General features: G+C 41.0%; 1 protein-coding gene across 30 annotated transcripts in view; it reads right to left on the bottom strand.

The window, feature by feature from the left end:
• LOC311526795 (uncharacterized protein) overlaps positions 1-26,333 on the bottom strand; it is a 316,378-nt gene that overhangs the window by 199,662 nt on the left and 90,383 nt on the right. For 3 of the 30 annotated variants that reach the window (XR_014713142.1, XR_014713159.1, XM_084640205.1), the window contains one exon: positions 7,775-7,894. The exons of 25 other annotated variants lie outside the window; for them this stretch is intronic. Coding sequence is in view for 1 of the 5 variants with exons in the window: in XM_084640205.1 (XP_084496331.1) it covers positions 7,775-7,894 (120 nt within the window). In the remaining 4 variants the exon portion in view is untranslated. Of the gene's footprint in view, positions 1-7,774; positions 7,895-14,754; positions 14,890-26,268; positions 26,293-26,333 lie in introns of those variants that run through there. 2 more of the 30 variants (XR_014713160.1, XR_014713136.1) reach the window with 2 other exon arrangements.

Genomic DNA, 26,333 nt, shown 5'->3' on the forward strand with positions numbered 1-26,333 from the left:
AGCTTGCATGGAGCACACGCAGAACCAAGGAGCTGGTGCAAGTGACCCTTGCTCGAATGCAGAAACCAAACTGGAAAATGAAGCTCTAGGAGTTCCTACTTGTCATTAGGGGAAGTGATCCTGCTTCTATACTCTACTAAATAACAGCACCTTCTACTGCATGGTATCAGCAAAGCCTCCAATAACAGAAAACGATTTTATCTTTAACGTTACTCTTGTATAGGCCTCTCCTGCCTTCAGAAATGCGGTCCTCATGCTAATAATAATTTACAAAAGTGTGTAAGCTTGAAATGTAGTCAACATTCCACACCTGCAAATATAACCATACGTTATGAGTAGCTGACCAGTTTACTGATGATTCTGCAGGTCACTGAACCTGTAAATACAACTCCATAGGGCCTAATCTTCAAAGTGAGAAGTGCTTCCTACAATGCACCATGCACCCACAATTCCCATGGGATTTAAGGATGCAAGTGACTTGGCAGGATCACAGCCTTAGTCTCTGAGGCTGATTTATCAGCCAACTCAATTGTTCCTGTGTTTCTGGACATGTGCTGCCCTGCTGTAAAGCTGGGTGGATAGTCAAGGGCCCCCAGAGGCAGTTGAAAGGCATAAGATTCAATGTGGACAGCTCTTCCTACCTGTGATTATAAGGGCACAACTATGGCTCATTTTGGGAGATGGAGATCCAGCCCCCAACTCCTAGCAATGGTTTGAGAGAAATTCCACGCTGATCTGCAGAGATTTCCTTCCCATAGGCACTCTCAGATAGGTATTCCTGTGATACGGGATATGCTGGGCCATAGCTAATTGCTAAATGAATGTCTTCATTTTTCCTACTGTGTATTATCAGCTGCTGAGTAACCTACCATAGTTGTTTTCTTGCTATTACTTAATTACACTGCTATTTTCAAGTTCATTGTACCAGAGAAGAGTAGCATATTAAAATCTGCTTATTGACATCCATTTTAATGCATTTATTTTCATCTATGTTCCTTAAGATGGTAAAGCCCTACAGACTTTAAACCAGTCCTTATAATGCAGCGTTACACATAAGCAAAGACTATTTACAAAACACCCACGTGGCTTTTAGCCTTGTAATTAACAGAGCTAATCATTATTTCTAAAAGCTCTTCTGTAAAGGAAGGCTTTTACCTACACACCGAACACATTTGTGACCCACTAGAGTGTGAGCAGATTTCATTCCAAGTTTCTAAGGGAAATTGATAGGCAAGTCACACAGGTGACTTTAAAACCAAACACAGACATTTTCAAAGAAACAAAGCAAGGATACTCTTGAAATAAAAGAAGAGTTTGTAGATATTCTCAGAATCAAAAGCTATGAATAGTAAGATACTTTATAAATATAGCCCAGACTAGTATAAACAATACATTTTTTTAAAGATAAAGAAAGAATATATCCCTTTTGTTATGTATTTATAAGTGTCTGATCTCATTTTTGTGAAATCAGAGAGTACAGAACTGCTCACTGTCCTACCAATCCACTTTTGTCTCTTGAACTATCTCAAAGCAACTGCAAGACCCACATGTAGGAGGACAATCAATTCTTAACTTTTAAAATGCACCCATGACCACGGAGTCCCTGGGTGCAGATACATAGGACAATATAAAAGTTAAATGGTAGGCTCACCTACAAAACCATAAAGAAATGCAAATAAACCCTTCTCCATCCTCAAGACAAACCCGAGCTTAAGCAGATGGGCTTTGCATCATACCACAAACACTATCACTGTTCTGGTGAAGGAAGTGAGCTCCAGAGTGAAGGACCCTCCACCAAGAATGCCCTGTGATCAGTCCCAAGAATTTCAGTACCAGGCCCTGCTAAGAAGAGGTCACTAGCTGACTTCACACTCTGTGGCTCTCGGTGGGAGAGGTAGTTGTTCCCATAGGTACAATTCAAGTTACATATATAGACAAGAATATAGCTGGTCAAAGATTATCATCATCTACGTGAAAACTTTTGAAAGTGAAATTTTGTTTTATTTGAAACTTCAGTAATTTTGTCATTGAAAACATTCATGATAAAATTAAGATTTGTTTTGTTTTGAAATTCAGGGGTTTTTCCCTCCCTGTTTTCTCTGTTTTTCGCTCTTCCCTCAAACCCCTTCCCCCTCCAGACACTGTATTCCAGTAGCAGTTGCACCAATGACAAATACATGGGTAATAGAACCTAGAGGGCTAATCTTAAAGCCCAGTGGAACACAAGCCTGACCCCAGCACAGCTGACCTGAACCTGACCTGAGTCAACTTGTTTTCAGATCTGACCTAACACTCGACTCCTCTCCTCCCCTCCCCTCCCCCCCACAACTCAGCTGTCTCCACCTCACCCTTGAGTCTCAGCTTGGTGGGGGCTTCTCATTCCTCCATGCCTGCGAACCATCTCCAGCCACCTCCTGCCTGTGGGGTTGGCATGGCAGCAGCTACATGCCGCCCTCCTGCTGGCTGCCACCTCCTCATTCTGCTGTGTGCACTATGAAGTGCCATGACTCATTTGCACACTCACTCCTCATTAAACACACAGCGTCATGAGATAGCGGCAGCCAATGACGGCAGGCCACGCAGCCGCCACCGAGCCAACCCCACAGCAGGAGAAGGTGATCAGAGATGGCCCAAACCCAAGAGGGTCAGGTTATTTTCAGACCTGACCCAAAACCAACATTTGTAGTTGCATCCCAGCTGGTTGCAAGGCTCAAATAGAACCTCCTTTTCCATGGAGGAGGTTGGGGGGTGGGGGTTGGGCAAACATAAAAGAAAGGAGGAAAAACTACAACATTTTACCAAAAAAATGTAAAAAAGAAAGGTTTTATTTTGTTTTTGTAAAAAAATTTTCTTCATCTGACTCTCAATCAGCTATATGCAAGATCCCATGCTGCTCATTGGCAAAACTCCCACTGAGTTCAATACGAGTCAGATCCAGCTTCTAAAGAATAATAAGACAGCCTTTAGTTTCACATGGGAGCATCACTACAGACTATGGGGCCCCTGTGTGATGTGGGTTTCAACAGCCAATCTCCCCAAGCAGCCAGGCTCCAGCTGAGGTTTACATGTACTCTCTACGGGTAGCTGACTGCAGAGCACACCGCAGTAATCCAATACAGAGGTTGGAGACCTCAATGAGGTAAGGCCAACAAGCAAAATAAGTGGTCGCAGTCAGGGTAGGAAGTGCAAATGAAAGTGGCACTGGGATGGAGAATTGGGAACTTTTGGCGTGTACCACACTACACAATTCAGCCACTGTAAAAACAAAATCTCCAAATAATCTTCTCTACCCAAATTTTAAATTGCTTTTGCCATTAGTGCCTTCATGGTTGTTAAAGAAGAGAACATATATGACAGTCTGTAAGAGGTACAGGTCAATGCTGTCATTTTTAGCCTAATTCTGTTCCAAATTTCTCAGTCCACTGCTTGACACATTTCTAAATCTCCAGTTGATGTGCTCTGTTTACCTTGATAATGAACAGAAAAGGCTATTTATTTTTCTTCCCTTGTACTGTGAATTCTCCATAGGAGGCTGCTGCCTAGATTATAATCACCTCTTGCAGTTGTTTAAGACTTGGTTTTTACGGGTATTCATACTTCCTATATTACCTCAGCAATTTTTGTCCAAATAATTTGATTATGATTAGAGGTATTGCATGATTTTGCTCCAAAAATATTGTAGTAAGGTACTGTGCTCCATATGCCAGGGTACCTCTACTCTGTGATATACTAGACAGAGACATACCCATAAACCATATCATACTGTGTAGCAGCATACTTAAATCCTATTGACTATATGGAAGAACAGCATTGGTATTTCTCCTTTTAAGATTTCTTAATCTTACCAGTACATATGAAATTCTAGAGGTCACAAAAAATAGCATCTCCATTTCTGTGACACCACTAATTAAATGATGAAGCTTGGATCTGTCTTCTTCAGTGAAAGTTAGAATTCAAGAGCAGATGCAGTTTATGGAGATGCCCAGATATGTATAAGTTAAAAAAAAAATTAGGCTAGATTCTCCTCTCACCTACCTTGGGCTAATTCCTTTCAAGTCAGTAAAGATACACTGGGTAAAGCCAATGTAAATGGGAATAGAATTTATGGCTAAATCCTGTCATTAAACCTTTGGAAATGTTATATAGAAGATCATTGCAAATCCCACAATCTGAGCATGCCAGCCAAAACCATAGATGTAAGGCTACAAGATCTATCTGTGAATTTTGTTGATCTCCTCCGTGATGGAAGCACCAGGTATCTATGCAAAAACCAAAATCTAGAGTACTAGAACTTTATGCACTGAAGTATTGGAAGGTAGCCATGTGCAGCAATAACACAACAGAATCATGGGAACTACTATGTAACTTCAGACGTTTTCTGCTGCCCGCTGCCAGTCTGGGGCTTTGCACCATGCCCATCACCATGGTATCTGATTGTCTTGCAAAAGATAAAGAGTAGTCTACATAGATGTGTGATTTTTTACATCTCTTCACTTAATCCAAGAATAGTATATTTATGTCCCACATGTACTTTATTCTTGAAACATCTTTTTAAGTCTAATTTTTAAATAAATAAATAAATAAATTCTACTTTAGGGCCCAGTTTTGCTTCCAGTGAAATAAGTGATTAATAACCCCCATTGACATCAGTGAGAGCAGGACCAGCTCCCTCCATTGCTTTAGGATGCTGATGGGGAATACCTGTTCCTGCTTTAAGAAACTTCTGAGGAAAGAGTATGGAAAAAGGAACATGCTTTATGTAGAACGCCCAGAACACGACTGCTGGGAGCATTAGGTTTATCCATTAGTGAACCAGTATATTCATTTATTTTAGCAAATATTATCTTTATCATATTGCAATACAGTACTACTCTTTACAGGTCCAGACTATAAGTAGGAACATATGATACGTTCCCTGCATCAGATCTGGAAATTGTTGTAGTAATTATTTTGTCTTCAGCACCAGAGGGGTCCAACCAGCAGTAGGCCCTGAAATGATCATTTTAATTGAAATCTCTTTGAAAATACATTTCACAGTCCATACTTGCTAAGAAGCACATCTCAGCATGTGAACTGTCAGAGTGCTGGCTTGAGCACTATGTGGGCAGAATGCTTCAAAGACACCTCACTGATAATGGGACAAAGCTGTATTTTTTTTCTTTTTTTAAAAAGAGTATGCATGATGCACACAGCTGCAGCAGTAAAATGTTTCCAACCCCTTTTTCGCTTCTAATTTCTATCTAATCCTAAAGACTGGTCCCCCCTGCAAAGCACAAGTAAACAGGCCTAATTTAGGGGGAAAGCATGGCTTGTAGTGGCGGAGTGGGAAAGGAAGAATCTTCCAGACCAGTGATAGAGGTTCAGACATCTACAGCTATGGTCCTGGCACACATGTGGAGCTTTGGACTGATAATCCATATACATTTCACAGACTTCCTTGACCACATCTTGATCACTCTGTATGACCATGGTACAAAGGGAAACAAGTAGACTGTTTCATATGTAGTTATACAAATGCTCCAGTGAGCAGATAAGCAATACAAAGACATATGCCTCATTGTCAACAACAGTCTGTACAGCCTCGTCTAGGACAGTCCTCAGGGGCTAAATCCCCAAGACTTCTGTTTTCCTCCTTATATAGGTGTCTGTTGAATGACTAGGTTAAATTGTTGCAGCTGAAACTTGCTTAGTTCCCAGGCATTAGTAGCCCTTGGTAACAGACACCAATTTCCCAGGTGCATGTATTGGCTATGATCACACAGACCTTAAAATGGGCCCTGGGGAAGACAAAGAAGAAGAAACCCAGGCAGCCTCTTGAAGCATTCAGGCAACTTGCCACCAGGATACAAGTTTCCCCAGCACATCCTGCCCCTCCCAGGGCAGACCCATGCTGGTTTCATGTCTTGCCCATCCAGAGGGTTTGGGAGAGTCACATTTGGCCCTAGGTAAATAGGATTGCTTAGTTAACAGGCAAATGACAGTTTCTCGCATTCAGCTAAGGGCTGTTTTATCCCATTCTCAGCCCCATGTGGTTTTCAGGAAAGTTACAGCTTTTGCACATATGGACACTTCTAGGGCCTGATTTTTCAGAACTGAGGCTGGCCAGTGAAACCTTTGCCATTAGCTTCAATGAATACCGATATTAATCCTTACAATTCTCAGAAATATTTGCAATAAACGTAAGACCAGGTGAAAAGTTAGGTAGGATCAGGCTCAGCTGAAAGCTCAAGACTCAGACCAGGATCCTAGAAAGATTAACTAGAAATATTTATGGTCATGTGTTGAAATCACATGATGTTTCTGGGTTCATGATACAGACATAAAACTTGATGGTTTCCACTGAGCATCAAATAAGATTTTTCATGACGTTGGAGGATGCTCAAATTCAGCATGAAACTAGAAGACAAATACTCACACAGATTGAAAATGCTCTGCAAGCCCCTGAAAAGCAGGAGTACCCAGGTTTGCACTACACAGTCTCTACGTAGGTGGGAATGACATAAAACCAAGATTAAGTAGCTGAGAAAATACCAAGTACAGCTACTGAATAATATACAGTCTTAAAGGGATGCCAATTTTCAAGCCTAGAAAAACCATATTCTATTTAATAATAATTCTGCCTGTGTGTATGCATGCCTCGTCATCTCATTCTTCTTATTAAAGAGAGCCGGTACATGAAAGCAGCATCTTTGTTTCTCTATTTCTGCTGTTCCTTCCCCATCTCATTTTGTAATACTGTGTTTGTGGCAGAATTGTTTGAGGCAAATAAGATTTTTGTGACTTGGGGAGAAATATTATGAGCAGATGAACTCTTAAGGAACAAATATCCTGTTTCCATCCAAATGTTCCTAGTAATAAATAATGAGGAAAGGATAATACAACATTTTCCAGACTTTTTCTTGCATCATTAAAGTGTTATCAACTCTCATGATTTGAATCACAAAGTCTCATGATATTGGACATTTTTCTGAAGCTGCAGCTCCTGAAGTCAGGTGTCTATCTGAAAATCTCAGCCATCATTTAAAAATAAAATAAAATAGAAAAAGAAGTTTCTAGCCCCCATAGTAGTGGAGAAAGCTTGAGTGTGTGAACCCTAAAGACTCTAAAATCAGAGGGCAAATATAAAGAGAACTCCAAATTTTAAAAGTCTCATGATTTTTAAGACAGCCTCATGAGTTTTGTGGGCTGAAATCAGGCTTTTTAAATGTTTGGGACAATAATGAACTATGCACCTAAGAATTCTAATGCAGACCTGTTCCAACAAAACTGAAAATAATACAGTTACACATGCTTGGTATAGCTGATGACCATGCCTTAGAAGATTCAGAGTTTCATTCAGTTTCAGAAGTTCTAATACTTTTGATCATTGCAGATGTCAGACAGACATCAGCAGTTCCCCCAAAGTGAGTTCATGAGGCAATTTCCTTAACTTGCCAAAAACAACAGCTTGTCATAAAAGACAAACAAAACAAGACTCCACACACAGTCACATATTGGTTATTTTTACCCTAATGTTCATGGGAACATTAAACAAATCTAATTTTCCCTTCACCAAATAAACTGCCATACAGTAATATACACAAAGAAATTTAATTCCACAGAAATCTAAGATGGAACATGACGGTATTCACTGTTACCAAAGTTTGTGATTCTAAACATGTAAATCAGGAACAGTCCTCTTAGAAATAGTCTCTTGAGATCCCTATTGACAGTAAGCAAACAGTTCCTAACGAGCACGTATCTAAATAGAATCATATATTTAAATAGATCTTACCAAGTCATGATGAAGTACTGCCCTGCAACATTTATGTTCCAGCAGTGTTAAGCCCATCTCATATGCTGTATGTAAATGCTGACTTCTAGCCTTTCCACTCCAGTACAATAAGGAACAATGCTGCCAAGTAAAGGATGAAATGATGTATATTCACAGGGTGGGTTACTTGAGAAATATTCAGGCAAACTTGTAACAGAAATAGATTGGTGGTAAAAACACACACACACTCTATAGGCAGAGCTGTTAGTGCCACTTGCAGTTAAGGTTGCCTGATACTTCCCATTATGAGACCCAGTTTCAGTTGCTTATAACTGTGTTACACTTAAACCATTTGGGCTGCAATATTCCATGCTAGGCGACTGCTTCAGGCGGATTTTTTTTTTTCCATTTAGCAAGTTCAAGCAAAAACAGTTCAGCCATTTCTGGAAATGAGATTAGAGGAAAAATATGTTGCTCTGCCTGTAATCTCATTTTGACCTATATGCATCCCCCTTTTTTTTTCCAGTAGGTTCATATTTTCCTGCTAGTATTCACCTTGTCAAATACGGCTGCCATTCATTCTCTTCAGTGAGCACATTACCCATTCCAACTATAACCAAGCTTCTCCTACAGAAGGAAACTTTTTCCTACTGACCATAGAAATATCAATCCTTCAGCAGGTTTTCCCCAAACACAGAGCTCTGTAATTACTGATCTTAAAATGGGTTTGGTGGAGTGCCTAACCTTGTTCTTTGCTAATCTACAAAGCCCTGCATAATTAGTAGCTTCCCTTTCTTCTCTGCTTTAGCCCCCTTTCAGTCCCCTGTCCAAGCAGCACAGAAACCAGCTATTACAGAGCACCATACCTGGAATCACTCCATTTATGCCCTTCACTCATCTCAGTGGGCTAGATTCACAAAGGAACTCAGGTGCGGTGACACTGAGCATTGCCACACCTAACTTTGCCTAGAAAATCACTGGGATTCATAAAGCCTGAGTTTAGTACCTAAGATCTCTATACAATGAATAGGGAAAGATAGCTGCTTCAAAATGGGACTCACTAGCCATGCCCCACCTAAACTAGCCAATAGGAAATGCCAAGCCCAGGGGTGTGTGCTCATCCCTACCTCTCTTTGAGATAGATACCTAAGTCTAGGCAGGAGAGAGGTGCCTCCCTCTGTTTGCAATTCTCACCTGCAAAATTCTCTCTTAGCATCAGGGTGCCTGTGCCATTTTGGCAAGATGGGGTGGGTTATAACTTTTAGCCTAGGGGATTAGGTACTCACCCTGGATGTGGGACAAACCCCAATTCAGGTCCCCCCTCTGCCAAAGGGGGAGAAGCGATTTGAACAGGTATCTACTAGCTGTCAAGTGAGAGCCCTAACCACTTGCCTATGGAATATTCTGACACAAGACTCCTTCAGTTTCTCCTTTTGAAGCTGTTCCACTGTGAATGAATAATTTTAAGAATTCATTTCCTTAGTCTCTCACCTCCCAGGTGAGTGCTCTAACCACCAAGATACAGAGTCATTCTCATGCTTGTGTGCACTCTCTCTCATCCAACGATTCCTTCTTTTTTTTTAATTCAACAGCAGAAACTGAGGGAGCCTCACATTAGTATATCCTAGAGCCCAGTGGTTATGGCCCTCATCTGAGAGAAGACACAGTCCTGTTCAAATCCCTTCTCCCCTTTATGGAGGGGGGTGCATGGAATGTCTTGAAGGAGGGGTCTCCCAAATCCTTCCTGAGCAGCCTACCCTCTGAGCTAAAAGTTATAAAGGGCATCCTCCTCCCCCCCAGCAGTTTTGCATAAGCTCACCTATAGAGGGTTGATCCAGCGGGAGACCTCTGAACATGCTTACCAGATCACACTCGCTCAGTTCTGAGCACGCTTACCTGCAGGTGAGTTAGGAGGATGAATGCCTACCTTCCCCTGGTTCATGCATCATTCTGGGGCTGGCATCAATCCGGATGCCTGATGTGGGGCACCGGAGCATGCATGCTCAGAGGCAGAAACACAGGGGCCTATGGAATTTTTATTGCAAACATTTATGCACCAAGCGAGCTTCGGCACCTAGACATTGCAGCTGAGCAGGGGTTTTGTGAATCCCAGTGGGGTCTGACTCTGGAAGGTGAACACCAAATCCTTTTGTGAACCTAGCCCAATGCCTTTTCCCAACATGGCTTTGGAATTCCCTACCTGATCTTGTGTACTGTGCCTCTCTACCCAGGCCACCTTTAAGGCATCCCTCTTCCAAAATACTTATTAAACAGAGACCTACTGCAGTGGGAGGCATCAACTGTTTGAAGTCCAAAATACAAAGCATGACAAATTAAAAATACCTAAGTAAAGTGTAATCACCTCATCCACCAAGGAAAAAAGCAGCATGAAACTTCTTTTAAAAAATTGTGTGACTCACATGATTCATTCTCAGCTTTACTTGGTCACTGCTTGTCACCTTCTCCCATTCAACTTTGCCTTGTGGTTTTGTCAGGTTTTTGAATTGCTTTCGATAATGGGACAAAGACCATGGATGTAAAACCCGAGTACTTTCTTGGCAATATACAAATAATATGCAACCACTTCACTGTGCACTCAGAATTCCTTTGGAAGCTCTCTGTTTACATTAACAGCAGTACCTCTTGCTTTCTCTGAACTAGTAAATCATCCCCCCCCCGCAGCAGGCCAATTTAAGCCCCTGGGAAATTTCTCTCTCTAATGACTAGCATGGTACAGCTACAAAACACCTACTGCTTTTAAGAAACAGCCTTTTTTCATTAACCCTTACTTCTCCTCTTTTCCTAAGGACAGAGGACATATCCATACATAAAGAAGGTAATTCTTTAGTTTACATTGGTGTTTTCATTTTATTTTTGGCCCAGCTGACCCAATAAATCAACGTTTTAATTTGAGGGCAGCAACTTGGGTAGGCGGTGTGCTCCAGATATTAAAGTGGGAGACTGGGAATCAGGTCACCTGTTCTTTAACCACAAAAGCCCCAATACTTCAAAGACTTATGCACACACGAACTTTACACACTGTGACTTTAATGGGATTACTCATCATGTGTAAAATTAAGCACGCGTAAATCTTTGTGGGATCAGCGACTATGTCACCCCACCTTGCTAAGAGCAGGGTCTAGATGACACAGTGGTTAAAGTACCAATAGCTATTATCTTATATTAAAACCAGCCCAGAGAGCATAATAGCAGCTAAATACTTTTGCTGTACTTATCACAGTTAAAGCAGCAGCTATTCAGCTGTCAACAACTGATATTTCTATTGGTCATTTTGCATACACAACCTCTGCAGGAAGATTTCTGGGCAAAACCCTGTGCGGGAAGCATGTACATTTCAATCACAATATGTAGTAAGATGTGAGTGTATCCATGTACATGAGTTGTACAATCATTGCATTCTGAGATGCGGATGGGAACATTGTTCCACTGAAAGAACTCCACTCTCCTGCAGGCACGTCTCTTCATTTTCTGTGGAACACTGTTAGACAGCTTATCATTCTAGGTCATCTTAGCTGGATGAGATGTTAATACTTGCTATAAAAAGCCAATTAGTTGAACAGAGCCATCTTTTTGTCAGTTCCCTGCTCTGGCTTATAAAAGCCCATAATAGGATTTACTGCTCTACAGCTGTTTCTATAGGACACGTGTAAATGCAGGCCAGTGGACTTTTCTACAGCAAAGTAAGCTCATGTAGGTAGATTGCCTCCTCCAGAAATGAAACCTACTGCAGTGGGTTAAGAGAGAGAAGAAAACTCCCTAAGGATTCCCCCAGGGAATGGGGGCAAGGGGTTTCCCATGAAGAATGGGCTGGTCCCTGAGCCCCACAGGTTACATGGGAACCCTCCGTATGGATAGGCCCCACTGCAGCAAATTTCAAATGTATCAAAAGAATCCAGGTTCAGCTCTAATTTGCATTAGGTCAGATGAGTCTGATATATCATTTAATATTAAAATACAAGTGTGGAATCAAATCCTGACCTGTGAGGCATGCATTTGCTGAAGAGAACTTTCCACTCCCCGCCCACCAAACAAGCCAGGAGCAGAGTGGCACAACCATGCAAGCATGACCCCATGGAAAAATCGTTGAGCAGATCCTCAAGAAAACCATTTTGAAGCACTTGGAGGAGAGGAAGGTGATCAGGATCAGTCAACATGGATTCACCAAGGGCAAGTCATGCCTAACCAACCTGATTGCCTTCTATGATGAGATAACTGGCTCTGTGATATGGGGATAGTACAGGACGTGATATATCTTGACTTTAGCAAAGCTTTTGATACGGTCTCCCACAGTATTCTTGCCAGCAAATTAGAAAAGTATGGATTGGATGAATGGACTATAAGGTGGACAGAAAGCTGGCTAGGTTGTTGGGCTCAACGGGTAGAGATCAACGACTCAATGTCTAGTTGGCAGCCTGTATTAAGCGGAGTATCCCAGGGGTCGGTCCTGGGGCCAGTTTTGTTCAACATCTTTATTAATGATCTGGAGGATGGGGTGGATTGCACCCTCAGTAAGTTTGCAGATGACACTAAGCTGGGGGGACAGGTAGATACACTGGAAGGTAGGGATAGGGTCCAGAATGACCTAGAAAAATTGGAGCATTGGGCCAAAAGAAATCTAGTGAGGTTCAACAACGACAAGTGCAGCATCCTGCACATAGGATGAAAGAATCCCATGCACCGCTGCAGGCTGGAGACCGACTGGCTAAGCAGCAGTTCTGCAGAAAAGGACCTGGGGTTACAGTGGATGAGAAGCTGGATATGAGTCAACAGTGTGCTCTTGTTGCCAAGAAGGCTAATGGAATATTGGGCTGCATTAGTAGGTGCATTGCCAACAGATTGAGGGAAGTGATTATTCCCCTCTATTCGGCATTGGTGAGGCCACATCTGGAGTACTGCATCCAGTTTTGGTCCCCCCACTACAGAAAGGATGTGGACAAATTGGAGAGAGTCCAGCAGAGGGCAACGAAAATGATTAGGGGACTGGAACACATGACTTATGAGGAGAGGCTGAGGGAACTGGGCTTGTTTAGTCTGCAGAACAGAAGAGTGAAGGGGGATTTGATAGCAGCCTTCAACTACCTGAAGGGGGGTTCCAAAGAGGATGGAGCTTGGCGGTTCTCAGTGGTTGCAGATGACAGAACAAGAAGCAATGGTCTCAAGTTGCATTTTGGGAGGTCTAGGTTGGATATTAGGAAACAGTATTTCACTAGGTGGGTGCTGAAGGACTGGAATGGGTTACCTAGGGAGGTGGTGGAATCTCCATCCTTAGAGGTTTTTAAGGCCCAGCTTGACAAAGCCCTGGCTGGGATAATGTAGTTGGGGATTGGTCCTGCTTTGAGCAGGGGGTTGGACTAGATGACCTTCTGAGATCTCTTCCAACCCTAATCTTCTGTGATTCTGTGACTGCTAGCACACAAAGACTGCATTTGATGGCACACATCACAACCTGCAGAGCAAGCTGCTCTCTTTCAAGGTAGCAGTAAGGTGCTCCTGGCACTGTGTCTCATCCTGTTGTTGGCTGTGAGCCAGTAGGAAGCCTCTTGGGCCATACACCTAGCCAACAGTGCTGTTCTGGTTCCCACACTCACGTATGGCTCTTGCTAGTATGGAAAGGATTTTGCCCTCTGTTTATCCTGTACTCTAAAAATAAACGGAGTGATAAGGTGTCATAAATATAAAGGGAAGGGTAAACACCTTTAAATCCATCTGGGCTAGAGGAAAAACCCTTTCACCTGTAAAGGGTTAAGAAGCTAGGATAACCTTGCTGGCACCTGACCAAAATGACCAATGAGGAGACAAGATACTTTCAAAGCTGGAGGGGGGGAGAAACAACGGCTCTCTCTGTCTGTGTGTTGCTTTTTCTGGGACCAGAGCAGGAATGCAGGTCAGAACTCCTGTAAAGAGTTAATAAGCAATCTAGTTAGATATGCGTTAGATTCTGTTTTGTTTCAATGGCTGATAAAATAAGTTGTGCTGAATGGAATGTATATTCCTGTTTTTGTGTCTTTTTGTAACGTAAGGTTTTGCCTAGAGGGATTCTCTATGTTTTGAATCTGATTACCCTGTAAAATATTTACCATCCTGATTTTACAGAGGTGATCCTTTTACTTTTCCTTCAATTAAAATTCTTCTTTTAAGAACCTGATTGCTTTTTCATGGTTCTTAAGATCCAAGGGTTTGGGTCTGTGTTCACCTATGCAAATTGGTGAGGATTTTTATCAAGCCTTCCCCAGGGAAGGGGTGTAGGGTTTGGGAGGATTTTTGGGGGGGAAAGACGTTTCTAAGCGGGCTCTTTCCCTGTTATATATTTGTTAGATACTTGGTGATGGCAGGAATAAAGTCCCAGGGAAAAAGGGAAAATAGTTTGTACCTTCGGGAAGTTTTAACCTAAGCTGGTAAAAATAAGCTTAGGGGGTTTTTCATGCAGGTCCCCACATCTGTACCCTAGAGTTCAGAGTGGGGAAGGGACCTTGACATAAGGGTAAGGAGCTGATTAGAAGAAAAATGCAACAGATTGTTCCTCCTTAATGGCTGCTCAGAATTTAAAGATTAGAGAATCCAGTATGATAAGGTATAGGCACAGCAAATAGCTCCACCTATTATTAAGGTTGCCCAACACTTCCCATTACAGGACTCTGTTCTTAGTTGCTTATAACTTTGCCAAACTTTAAACTGTTTGGACTGAAATTTTCCATGGGGTGTGTGTCTGTGTAAGAAAATTTTAGGCAAAACAGTTCTGTCATTTCTGAGAAGGAGGTGTGGGGAAAATACATTATTTTGCCAATATTAAAAGTATTCTATTAAGAATTTTCTTTGAGTTCTACTGTCACCATGCTCTGGGGCAAGTTCTGAGGGTGGCCTTCATGTCAGGGATGTACCTTTTTCTGTTACTGTGAAAATCCACCCAAATTTTGCTAAGTTATAAACAGCTGAAAAATCTCATATAGATAATTTCTTCCAGCACTGAAACTTACCGGAGTGGGTTAAAAGAGGAAAACTCCACAAGGATCCCATGATGGAGTTTTGTCCACATTGTCAGGAATGGGGGCTGGGTGTGACCTCTGCAGAACGAGCTATAGGACAGGTCCCCAAGCCTCAGCGCTTGCATGGGAGCCCTACAGAAAAGATAATACAGCCCCAATCTGTATTATCGTTCTTTGAGAGAACAGCTAGGGCTGGGAGAAGGAATTGATGTACAACCCCTTGTTCCTGCTCCAAGCCTTCTGCCACCCAGTACTGGTCTGCCCACACCTTGTCGCCCTCCCCATGCACAGATCCCACTCCTGTGGAGAGCTCTCATGAGGTTAGGGGAAGAAAGGGCAATAGTGCCATGGACTTAGCTGACCCCTCACTTTAAGGCAGGAGGGGTGATATCTGTGTGCAGAGGACATAGAATCATAGAATATCAGGGTTGGAAGGGACCTCAGGAGGTCATCTAGTCCAACCCCCTGCTCAAAGCAGGACTAATCCCCAATTTTTGCCCCAGATCCCTAAACGGCCCCCTCAAGGATTGAACTCACAACCTTGGGTTTAGCAGGCCAATGGTCAAACCACTGAGTGATCCCTCCCCCCACATCTCCTTTGTGTGGATCAGGAGAAATGATCTGACCTAAATAGGATTTCGCGCAGTAAATTATTAGCACTTGCTTCGAGATTTTCCAGGAATGACACCATTTGACCATGTCTCTTCTTACAATAAAGGGACAACAATTGAGTTACAAGTCGCGGTACAAGATGAGCAATTGTTATTCCTTTTATACAGGTACAACCTCAACAGGTGCAAATAGGGACTTGGTGGATGGGGAATAAGAAAACCCAGGAAAATAGGTGGGACTTGAGGGAAACAACATAACCCAGCAGTGCTGTAAGAAACATAGCAGTGTGTGTATTTTGCCAAGAGTCTCATGCCTGTATCAAGGTCATTACACAAATAATCTTCAGACCAAAGAGGAGTGCTTCTCATACAGTGTTTTGTGCACTGCCCACCTAACAGGATTTCACTCCACTGTGGAAATGAGAAAGTTTGATTCATTATGATGAAAAATGCTATCCTCTTATAGAACATGCAGGACTTAGCACAGAGTGTAAATAAAGGCACACATTTCTAGGACTTTGCAAAGCTTGTTTGTAGAGGAGGTTAATGTTCTGAACCCTGCAGTTTTATTTGTGATGGTTGGAATCAAACCATCTCTTAGCTGGTTCACTTGCAAATTTAAGCTAGACAAATTCAAACCTCCACAGGAATATTCTCCCAGCTTTCCTTCAGTCTAGCAACCCACAGCATAGTCATCTTCTTATCTTAAGTTAGATGCATGTCTGTGTGGAGTTTGCTGGATTCTCAGTTGTATAACTATCTTAGCTCATGGTTACGTAACTGTCACAAGAATGGACTGAGATTTGAACACCACACAGCTTGAACCCAAGACTGGGCATTAGGGTGGATGCAAACATTCCATGCAACTCTACACAATTCCCTTTCCTAAAGCACTTGCTTTGATGTATACTTAGACAATTAGAGAAAGAGAATTCATGTAGTTGTTTATCACTCAAGCCTTGTCTATGTTTTTCATTATCCATCAATAAAACTTGATTTAGACAATTCCAGTTGAAACATTCCACCATCTAAATACCAGATCATGACTCATATACAGTATAATGAAAATAGTTCCAACAAAAGTATAAACAACAAAACCTACCTTAAGGTTTTTAGGGAACACAAACAGGATTATTTCTTGTACCTGATAATAAAAGCTGTTAAGGATAATTACGTTCTGCCTACCTAAATCTCCCCTGTAGTTGCAACTGGATAAAAGTATTCTTCACTTAGTCTTGAACTATTGAGTAGTGCCCCTTTGTATTATTAAACTGCCAATGCCTTTTACCCAAGGGTAACAGCTTTTCAGTGGCAGGTGAAGTGATCTCTTGCTCTCCACACTCAGCATACACACACACACACTTTATACAGTGCTTTGGTCTGTTTGGATGTTCTATGAGTGTAGTCATTATCAATTTTTTGTGTTATCAATTAATCACCAAGGAAAATCAAAGAGTACAAATGACTTCAAATGAATCAGCAGACGATTTCTTTCTCAAGACATAATATCGAATTTCATATAAATAAACCAAAAAGGAAAGACATGTTGGGTCAGAGTGACTTTTTGTTCCTATATTCTCTATGGAAGGTGACTATGCAAAGGTCTGTTAGGATTCTAAACACTGATTTAGCCTATGGCTACAAAAAGATAGGCATACATTTAGTCACACAAATAGTACTTGTCATGTAAGTAGTCCTATTAAAGAAAAGGACTACTGAAGTTGTACTAAGGACTCTTAAAAAGACTACTGAAATTACTTGTCCTGTAGAAATAACAGCTACCTGCATAAATGTAAGGGGTTGTAGGATCACAGCCTTTGTGATCATGATGGCTTTCCAAGGACCAACTAGAGGATACTGTAGTTGATCACCTGATCAGCAAACAGGGAAAGATTAAGAATGAGCTCTCAAAACTGGATACTCTCATAAAAAAACAACCTTCGACACAAACTTCCTCATGGCTGGAATTTACTAAAACTAGACAAGCCATTTACAACACACACTTTGCTTCTCTACAAAAGAAAAAGGACACTAAATTATCTAAACTACTACATGCCACAAAGAGCCACAGCAATGGATCCCTTAACCCACCGAGCAATATTGTTAATCTATCCAACTATATTCTTAACCCAGCAGAAGAATCTGTCCTATCTCGGGGCCTCTCCTTCTGCCCCTCCACCTCCACGAACATGATACAGTTCTGTGGTGACCTAGAGTCCTATTTTCAACGTCTCCGACTCAAGGAATATTTCCAACACACTTCTGAATAACACTAATCCACAGAGACCTTCCTACCAACACTACAAAAGGAAGGATTCTAGGTGGACTCCTCCTGAAGGTCGAAACAACAGACTGGACTTCTACATAGAGTGCTTCTGCCGACGTGCACAGGCTGAAATTGTGGAAAAGCAGCATCACTTGCCCCATAACCTCAGCCATGCAGAACACAATGCCATCCACAGCCTCAGAAACAACTCTGACATCATAATCAAAAAGGCTGACAAAGGAGGTGCTGTTGTCATCATGAATAGGTCGGAATATGAACAAGAGGCTGCTCGGCAGCTCTCCAACACCACTTTCTACGAGCCGTTACCCTCTGATCCCACTGAGGGTTACCAAAAGAAACTACAGCATTTGCTCAAGAAACTCCCTGAAAAAGCACAAGAACAAATCCACACAGACACACCCCTGAAACCCCAACCTGGGGTATTCTATCTGCTACCCAAGATCCATAAACCTGGAAATCCTCGGCGCCCCATCATCTCAGGCATTGGCACCCTGACAGCAGGATTGTCTGGCTATGTAGACTCCCTCCTCAGGCCATACACTCCCAGCACTCCCAGCTATCTTCGAGACACCACTGACTTCCTGAGGAAACTTCAATCCATTGGTGACCTTCCTGAAAACACCATCCTGGCCACTATGGATGTAGAAGCCCTCTACACCAACATTCCACACAAAGATGGACTACAAGCCGTCAGGAACACTATCCCTGATAATGTCACGGCAAACCTGGTGGCCAAACTTTGTGACTTTGTCCTCACCCATAACTATTTCACATTTGGGGACAATGTATACCTTCAAATCAGCGACACTGCTATGGGTACCTGCATGGTCCCACAGTATGCCAACATTTTTATGGCTGACTTAAAACAACGCTTCCTCAGCTCTCATCCCCTAATGCCCCTACTCTACTTGCGCTATATTGATGACATCTTCATCATCTGGACCCATGGAAAAGAAGCCCTTGAGGAATTCCACCCTGATTTCAACAATTTCCATCCCACCATCAACCTCAGCCTGGTCCAGTCCACACAAGAGATCCACTTCCTGGACACTACAGTGCTAATAAGCGATGGTCACATAAACACCACCCTATACCGGAAACCTGCTGACCGCTATTCCTACCTACATGCCTCCAGCTTTCACCCAGACCACACCATACAATCCATTGTCTACAGCCAAGCTCTATGATACAACTGCATTTGCTCCAACCTCTCAGACAGAGACAAACACCTACAAGATCTCTATCAAGCATTCTTACAACTACAATACTCACCTGCGGAAGTGAAGAAACAGATTGACAGAGCCAGAAGAGTACGCAGAACTCACCTACTACAGGACAGGCCCAACAAAGAAAATAACAGAACGCCACTAGCCATCACCTTCAGCCCTCAACGAAAACCTCTCCAATGCATTATCAAGGATCTACTACCTACCCTGAAGGACGACCCATCACTCTCACAAATCTTGGGAGACAGGCCAGTCCTTGCCTACAGACAGCCCCCCAACCTGAAGCAAATACTCACCAGCAACCACACACCACACAACAGAACCACTAACCCAGGAACCTATCCTTGCAACAAAGCCCGTTGCCAACTGTGTCTACATATCTATTCAGGGGACACCATCATAGGACCTAATCACATCAGCACACTATCAGAGGGTCGTTCACCTGCACATCTACCAATGTGATATATGCCATCATGTGCCAGCAATGCCCCTCTGCCATGTACATTGGTCAAACTGGACAGTCTCTACGTAAAAGAATAAATGGACACAAATCAGATGTCAAGAATTATAACATTCATAAACCAGTCGGAGAACACTTCAATCTCTCTGGTCACTTGATTTCTGATCTCAGAGTGACTATTCTTCAACAAAAAACTTCGAAAACAGACTCCAACGAGAGACTGCTGAATTGGAATTAATTTGCAAATTGGATACAATTAACTTAGGCTTGAATAGAGACTGGAAGTGGTTGAGTCATTATACTAAGTAAAACTATTTCCCCTTGTTTATTCCTCCCCCCTTCCCACCGCACCTCCCCCCCACCACTGTTCCTCAGACGTTCTTGTTAACTCCTGGAAATGTGCTGGAAATGGCCCACCTTGATTATCACTTCAAAAGGTTTTCTCTCCCCCCACCCCACTCTCCTGCTGGTAATAGCTCATCTTAAGTGATCACTCTCCTTACAATGTGTATTTTTTCATGGTCTGTGTGTATATAAATCTCCTCACTGTATTTTCCACTTTATGTATCCGATGAAGTGAGCTGTAGCTCACGAAAGCTTATGCTCAAATAAATTGGTTAGTCTCTAAGGTGCCACAAGTACTCCTTTTCTTTTTAGTAAAACGAATGTTCTAATCTGACTGGTATAAAGGAGTGTTTGATAAATGGTGTAATTTACATATACTTATGGTATGTTATAAGCCCACACAGTGTAATTTTTTTCTTGTTGTAGAATGTGCTTCTTAGTAAATGTTTTCTAATGAGAATAACAGCGTTCATGATGTCATAAGAAGCTGAACATTTAGAGTTTGCTTCTGGTGACAGACAAAATGACAATTATGCTAAGAATCCTATTGAAACTGTAATTCTGGTCCAATTTTCTTAAAAGTCTGGGATAAGCTATATGATATTTCCAGAGACAAAAGTTGGAGGAAGGCAGTTGCATGCTTCATTTCTGCTCCTTTCTATTATTTTTCCTTTTTAGCTCCTTATGGGTGGATGGGATTTGGAAATACTAAAGAAATTAGGCTGACATGGGAAGTGATTAGGGCTGTGCAAACCCTACAAATCCCAGCTGACTTTGAGCTTTGTTGCCAACCCAAAATTGGCCTAAGTTCAACAATAGGTTCAGAGAGTTTTGAGTGAACCTGACCTGTCTTCATGGATTCTAGGGAGGAAAACAAGGGTTCATTCAAAATCATGTGAAACTTGGTAGCTTCTGTGGGTTTTATGGTAATCTCTCTTTTTCCCAGCCTCCCAAACTCAGAAGTGAAACTCAAAAACTGAAACACACCCCAGAGTATCAGACGCCTTTCAAATGGACATTTCAGTTTCCCACAATTCTAAGAAATGATTCTATGCCTAGCAATATACCTAGTTCTGAATCATATGCCATAGAAGAGCATAGGATGCCTGGAGTAAAATACATTTTAATTCCTTGAGGAACAAAATCATGTAAAATTTAAAAAAATGCCACACATATATTGTGTATACAACATATGATATATATAAAAGCTATTGACAGAAAGTCTTAGAGTTTAAAAAAATATTGGAGAAAGTAGCAAACACTTCTGTGGCTGATTAAAAATAATCAATTAAGAGCAGCTGTTTGAAAGTGCTAAACTGAGTCCCAGTTAAATGGATTACTGGACAGAAATCAGATCCAATATCTCCCCTACCAGAAGCCTGCAAATAATCAAAGCGCTATTACCTCCATATATGTGGGATGTGTGTTCACACATGTGCATAGATGGAAACACACTTTATTTTATTTTTTTAAGAACCCAGAAATTAGATGCCTCATTGCTTAGCTGAGCATCTTGAACCTACAAAATTGTGCTGGAAAGAATGTGAAATATGCTTTTGTGTGTGACATATTTGACACTTCTGCTTCCAATCTCATTATGAACCAAGAAGTGTAGAAATTCACAAAGTGAAAGATAACTACAGTATTAAAAATATTTGGTTTCCGGTTCTAATTTGGGTTGCAGATTCAAATTTGTTCTTATGCAAACCATTTTCCCCTTCCTAGTTCAATGTACTTGCTTGCAGCCTCTGAAGTAAAAATGGTGTGCATGTCCTTGTCAATTAATAAAGCTGTTGCTTACTAGTTCTTGAATGTAGTGTCTTCTTTCAAAGGGTCTGGTCCTTCTTCCATTGAAGCTAATGGGAGTTCAACTATGACTTCGATCGGAACAGAACTGGGCCCTTATATCCAACAACAGGAAAATAATCCCTGCAAGATTTGCAATTATCCACAAGCAGAGTTCTGTCCTTATAATGTTACCTAGTAGACAGCAGTATAGAGGAATAATAGGAATGATTGCATGCAGGTTTGCTGGGGAGAGAGTTCCTTTAACAGGTATTTGAACTGTGTGTATGTATCTCCATAGAGGTTTGTGTATAAATGTATATTTCATACGTTAAAAAAATGATTCAATTAGCTGTGGTAGTACTAAAAGTTTAGACATTCAAATAACCTAAATAAGACATAATTACAGCTAACTTGGCCCCTTCCTTAGTTTCATTAAATTACCCATGGGAGCTCTGAAATGGGGAGAGAGGATCAGCTGAATCTAATTTTAACTTTGTTTAATTTGACCATTTAAACAGCTGACTGTTTTAACAAGGCTGTTTTTATATGGCTGAATTGGTGTTCCATCTTGGCTTTTTCTTTAAAAATGTGAAGTATTCTGAATATCTATTTTTGTTTTGAGAAGTACCAAATTCATCTAAAATGACATTGATGGAAAAAAGTTAACAGATTTTCATAATCGCTGCTGGTGGGGACCTTTGAAAACCTGCCTGCTTCATTTTAGCTACCTACCTGGGAGCTCTTGGGTGCTGAGCTTGTTTGACTTGTTAAGTGAAAGCCATGAGTGCGTAACTTGCTTTTCTAAACAAACCAATCTTTTTGTGGTTTTTTTTTTACTCTTTATTACCAAAAAAATCGGGAAGGGGTAGTTTTAAATTTGTGAACAAGTAGCCTTTACAACTATACGACAACTACGTTGTACATGTGAAGCAGTTTGGGAAGCTAGAAGAGCCTAAAATGGCATTCTAGAGCCATACAATCTCTAGGAGATCTTTCTCTCTCACTATTACTTACAAACAAAATTAGTCACACTGGGGAAAAGTCTCCTGAAACTTTGATCAGTTCAGATTTACATATTATAGATGAGTAATTATAGAGCACTAAAAATGGACTTGAAACACTGGCTGTTCCTTAACTACAGCAGAGCTGGTGGATGATTCTATAATTACAAGAAAATTGTACCTTGCCATTTTGAAAGGTAATCGTGTGTGATTTTTTTTTTTATAACCCATGACCTAGTCCTTCCACCTTCATCCACTGTAACTGCTTTGAGAGATTTCTTCTTCTACATTTCGTAGTGTCAGACTACAGCATACAGGACAGTCATTTCAGAATGAGATGAAATGGTCTTTGGCGAAAGAATTCTCTGTTTTTGCATATTGTACATAATCAAGCATGCTCTTGGTACTAAACCAATAATAAATAACGATATTAAAAATTGTGGTTCTAGTTGGAAGAATGGGCTGTTTTGCTTTAAAAAAAAGAGAAAATCAGAAACTCCTGTGTTGCAACTAAAATTTACTGTCAAGATCACTGTAGCAAAAAAATACCAAAAAAACAAAAAAAAACCCCAAACAATTATAAAGAAAACAAAAATTTCCCAAAGAGAATCTGCTGGATTTAGAACTGATGGATCAGATGCTCAGCTGTTGTACGTTTGTAACTACACTGAAATGAGTGGAGTTGTGCCAGTTTATACCAAGATCAGTCCCCATCTGCATAAAATTAACTAATAGAAAATAAAATAAAATGCTCATTTTCACTCTGATATGTCAGTATTGCCAAATGGAAACTTCTCTCTTAACTCTAGACCCTATTACTGAATTGTTTGCCTGAGGAACAAAGGCAGCTAACAGCATAGGTTCTGCAAAACCCTGGGAAACAGCAAAGTTGAGAGAGCTGTTTTAATGAAAATTTCTTTCTTTAAAGATAGTCCTAGAAACATATAAAATCAAGAATATAACCTCCCATCATCAGAAAGCAGAGGTGCAGTTGGGTTAACCTGCTGAGTACTGGAAAGAAGTACTAGAATTAAAATTATCCTGCTGCTCAGGGAAAGTAAGACACTGGTGTAATCAGCATCTCATCACTTGTAGAAGCAGCTGTGATTGGATTTGCAGGAAAATAAACAAAAAAAATCAATGTAAATATTTTCAAATTGCTCTGTATTTAAGGCAGAGTAATAATGTTGTCAACATAAACCAGAGTCAGGACACATAAATCCAGGCTCCACAGAATTCCTTTCCATTGTAGCCTCTGTTTGCTTTTAAAAAATCAGATTTATTGCTTAATGCCAGCGTGTTTTGAGTTGAGATCACCATGGCCACAGTCTGTCTGTCTCTCCTGGCCTAATCAAATTAGCTGAACAAATTGTGAAAGGGTTACCATATGTATGAGATTAAGCAACTAAGAAATCACTGCAAATGTTGAGGACAGGAGTCCATGCTGGAAAGTAATAAAGTCCCATCCCTCCAACCATTACTTGCCAGAAGATAAAAGGATGTGCCAGTCTTTGCTTAATCTGCTTGTCAGCTGAAATGACTTCAGAAATTAGCTTCTGTAGTGTTTGTATTTTAGCAGAGTAAAGAGAATCATCAAGAGGAGTAGGATCTTGATCCCACTTGGCTCTGGAATGAAATCCTTCAGTTTAAATGGAATAGATTCCATTCACCTGTAAGACTTCTTCTGAACAGTTGGAAGAAGAAAACATGGTGGTGGGAGAGCTGCTAAAACAATGATTCATATGAGGACTTACATAACATTTGTTTTACCAGTAAGAGATGGTATCAACACACAAAATGCACAAACCCAAAGAAAGACAGCAACGTTGCTATTTGTATGAGTGTTGCAGGATTGGACCTAAATGTCACTTGGTCTTAAGGACAAGGGGCCTGATCCTCCTCTTGTTGAACTCAGCAGCAATACTTCCATTGACTTCAGTGGGTACAGAAGCAAGCCACTGCGGCTAGTCTTCTGCACCCCAATGCTTGAAGCCAATCCCAAACCTATTTCCCCTTCTAAATGGATTAGAGGTCCCAATCGTGCAAGTCACTAATCCATGGCTTGTGCCCAGCTAAGATCACTTTTATATATCATTCAGGTAAGCTGGCTATTCTGCCATGTGGACATTGGTCAGTCCTCTCCAAACCCTGTTGCTACCATGCAGTGGAGTTATTTTAGTTTGCAAGGGTAAGTGAAATCTGAATCAGGCCCACATGTCTGTTTTAATAATTTAGAATTACCGGTTTAATTTTAAATATGTGCTTAAATCCTTCCATATTCAGCTGAACACTTAAGCATGTGCTTAGGTCCCATTGAAGTCAATGGGATACAAACATATGATTAAAATTAAACACATGATTAAGTAACTTACTGAATTGGGGTCTTAATTCCTGGAAAGGTTTCTGTTAACAGCTCCCAGGTAGGCAGCTAAAATGAAGCAGGCAGATTTTCAAAGGTCCCCACCAGCAGCAGTTATGAAAATCTGTTAACTTTTTTACATCAATGTGACCAATTAATTTAAGTGAATGAAAAGGAGTTGAGTTCTTCTGAAAATCTGGCCTCAATTCTGGGAGCTAAGCACTTTGGAAAATCTGGCCCAGAATTACTGCAAAGGTGCAGGTGCTACAAGATTTAAGAATGTTATTGTAATCTTCAGTACTTTGTCAATAATTCTGAAAGAATTCCAGATAGGCTTTTCGAGGATAAAGGTGAATAACAGAAGGCTTCATATGACACAGCCCATATCAACCTATGCAAGACCATCAATGACTGTAAATCACATTTTGCTTCAGAAGGTCTCTTGGGATTTACAATTTCAAAATGAAGTTCCATAATTGTCTTTTTATGAATAATTTACATGCACAAAATCCACGTTTAAAAAAAACTTTATTAACATTTTATTGCAACTTTGCCTTAACGTATGACATCATATATTACTTATTCAGAAACAGATTAATATTCAAAGAACCTGGCTAAAGATTCTGACTTGGCTGCTAGAGAGCCCTCCTCCTCTGAGAATGCTAAAAAGGGTAACCAATTTTATAAGTACCTATCCTCTTTTTGGCTCTCCTTTTGTGTACATACTTGGTGTGACAGCTTTTTCATTACCAGGGGAGTCCATATGTTACTATACCATACTTCATTAGGAAAAGTCAGATTTTGCTAATAATGTGCAACAGAAAGTCTTGCTGCTAACAAAGAAATTAATTTATTGTCCTGTTGAAAAGGTCAAACCCCACATTTATGAGTGTAAATTGGGCCATCTTCCAGCTATTCCTTTGTCACTTTCAAACACCATTTAAACACAAGCATTTGATTGCACAGGTGCTAATTTTGCAGACATAGAACTGAAGCCATGTCTGCACTATGGGTGCTACAGTGGCATAGCTATGGTACTGTAACCCCATAGAGTAGACACATACCACTGTGATGGAAGGGGTTTTTCATCACTGTAGGAACTCCACCTGAGTGACAGTAGCTAGGTGGACAGAAGCTTTCTTACATCCACCTAGCTGTGTCTACACTGGGTGTTATATATTCCATTTGTTATATATGTAACATATATATTTTATATATATAATAAATTATATATGTAATGGCTGCCTTCGCTTCCCCTCTAAACCAGCCTGGTGTTTTTATCAATACAGACTCCTTCCTCAAGTATGGCTTTTTGGGCATCTAGTAAAGCACTCTTAAACAATCCCCAATTATCATTCAATGTATTGTGACTTTGCCATCAGTAAGAATGAACACATAAGGGATCATCCAGTAGTTGACATTTTAAACAAGTACCTTTCAGAAGAGTTACAATTACTGTCTGAGCTCACTTTGGAACAGGCAGTTCGCAACTGGCATGG

Source organism: Lepidochelys olivacea (genome assembly GCF_965140295.1).
Source record: "Lepidochelys olivacea isolate rLepOli2 genome assembly, chromosome: 9".
NCBI lineage: Eukaryota > Metazoa > Chordata > Testudines > Cheloniidae > Lepidochelys > Lepidochelys olivacea.